This window comes from Anneissia japonica, unplaced genomic scaffold (genome assembly GCF_011630105.1).
Source record: "Anneissia japonica isolate Jap-2015-1 unplaced genomic scaffold, ASM1163010v1 scaffold36698_len1749_cov126, whole genome shotgun sequence".
NCBI classification, from domain to species: Eukaryota; Metazoa; Echinodermata; class Crinoidea; order Comatulida; family Comatulidae; genus Anneissia; species Anneissia japonica.
The window spans coordinates 428-1749 of record NW_022718627.1 but is presented as its reverse complement, the minus strand read 5'-3'; the positions used below and the strand labels follow the sequence as shown (position 1 = coordinate 1749).

The window sequence follows — 1322 nt, the reverse complement described above, 5'->3', positions numbered from 1 at the left end:
TTCTCGTAATTTTAAATAGATTGCGTAGAAACTAAAAAAGCATACAGGGTCTGCTCTCCCGAATTAGATCAATGTTGTCAGAATGGGGGAACATGTCTCAATACCAACTACAATATAACCTGCAACTGCTCCGACGGTTGGATGGGTGATTACTGCAGTGAGCGCTGTCCAGTAAATTTCTACGGTCCAAGATGCAGCCTAGAATGTCCGGCTTGCAGTAATGGTGGTTCATGTGATCCAGTTAAAGGGCAATGCGACTGCTCGCCCGGCTGGACTGGACCAACTTGTGATGAGAAATGTAGTTCGGGGTGGTATGGAAAAGACTGCGCTCTTGATTGCAGGAGCTGCACCTTGGATGATGGTCAATGTCATCATATAACAGGTGAATGTGAGTGTGCACTGCCATATGGAGGACCATCCTGTAGAGAGATCTGTCATGATGGCGGTAATGTACAATGTGGCTGGTTCCCAGACTGTTGCCGCAATGGAGCTACGTGTAACCAAACTGGCAGAGAGAGTAAATGCAAATGTCCGCCTGGCTACATGGGGAAATTTTGTGAAACACGCTGTACAGGTTTTTGGGGAGATGGATGCCATCATAGGTGCTTATGTAATAATAATGCAACGTGTGATCCAACAACAGGGGAGTGTGAATGCACTCCTGGTTGGTCTGGCAAATACTGTCAAGAAAGTTTAAAGCCAGCGATTGACTCTTTAAAATGTCCAGTCAATTGCAGTAAGGATTATGGTTGTGACCAAGATGGACATTGCATATGTCCATCAAATATGACATGGAATGAAGACACGTCGTCCTGCCTCCGGTATTTTTATTTTTATTTTTTTTAATTTCTACTCTTGTTTTTGCATTCAGCAAGGGTTTTGAACATGGCAACAATCAATGCAATGAAAAACATCACCGTTCACTTTGACAACTACTAACATTATCACTAACTCCACTGCTACTCATGGGCGTTGATCGATGGGATTTTCAAATAATATCAATTGTCCCATCACTTTTCACCAATCTTCTATAGTTAAAACCCCACTTTTCAATGCGAGTTGAAAAACAACAACAATTACGAATGACTGTGCTGTCATGAATTTTTCTGTTCACCTTTATTCTGTTTCCTGTACGATGCGTATTTCGGGACCAAAAACCGAGCAAACTTGTTTTCACATTTCGTATCTCAGTGACTATTTCATCGATTTTATGGGTGCAAACGGTTATCAGAGGTTCAATTTATTGTGAAAACAATGTACACTTGACATTTACATCTTTTGAATGGTGTAACCCTACTAGGCCAAAATTTTCACAAACTCAA

General features: G+C 41.5%; 1 protein-coding gene across 1 annotated transcript; it reads left to right on the top strand.

Annotated features, from left to right (window-relative positions):
- Positions 1-141: 141 nt before the first annotated feature.
- Positions 142-821, top strand: LOC117110573 (multiple epidermal growth factor-like domains protein 11; the record flags this gene model as incomplete). Its single annotated transcript, XM_033253329.1, has 1 exon — positions 142-821. A coding segment is annotated over exon 1 (680 nt), but the record flags the coding sequence as incomplete, so codon positions are not given.
- Between the last annotated feature and the right edge of the window lie 501 nt (positions 822-1322).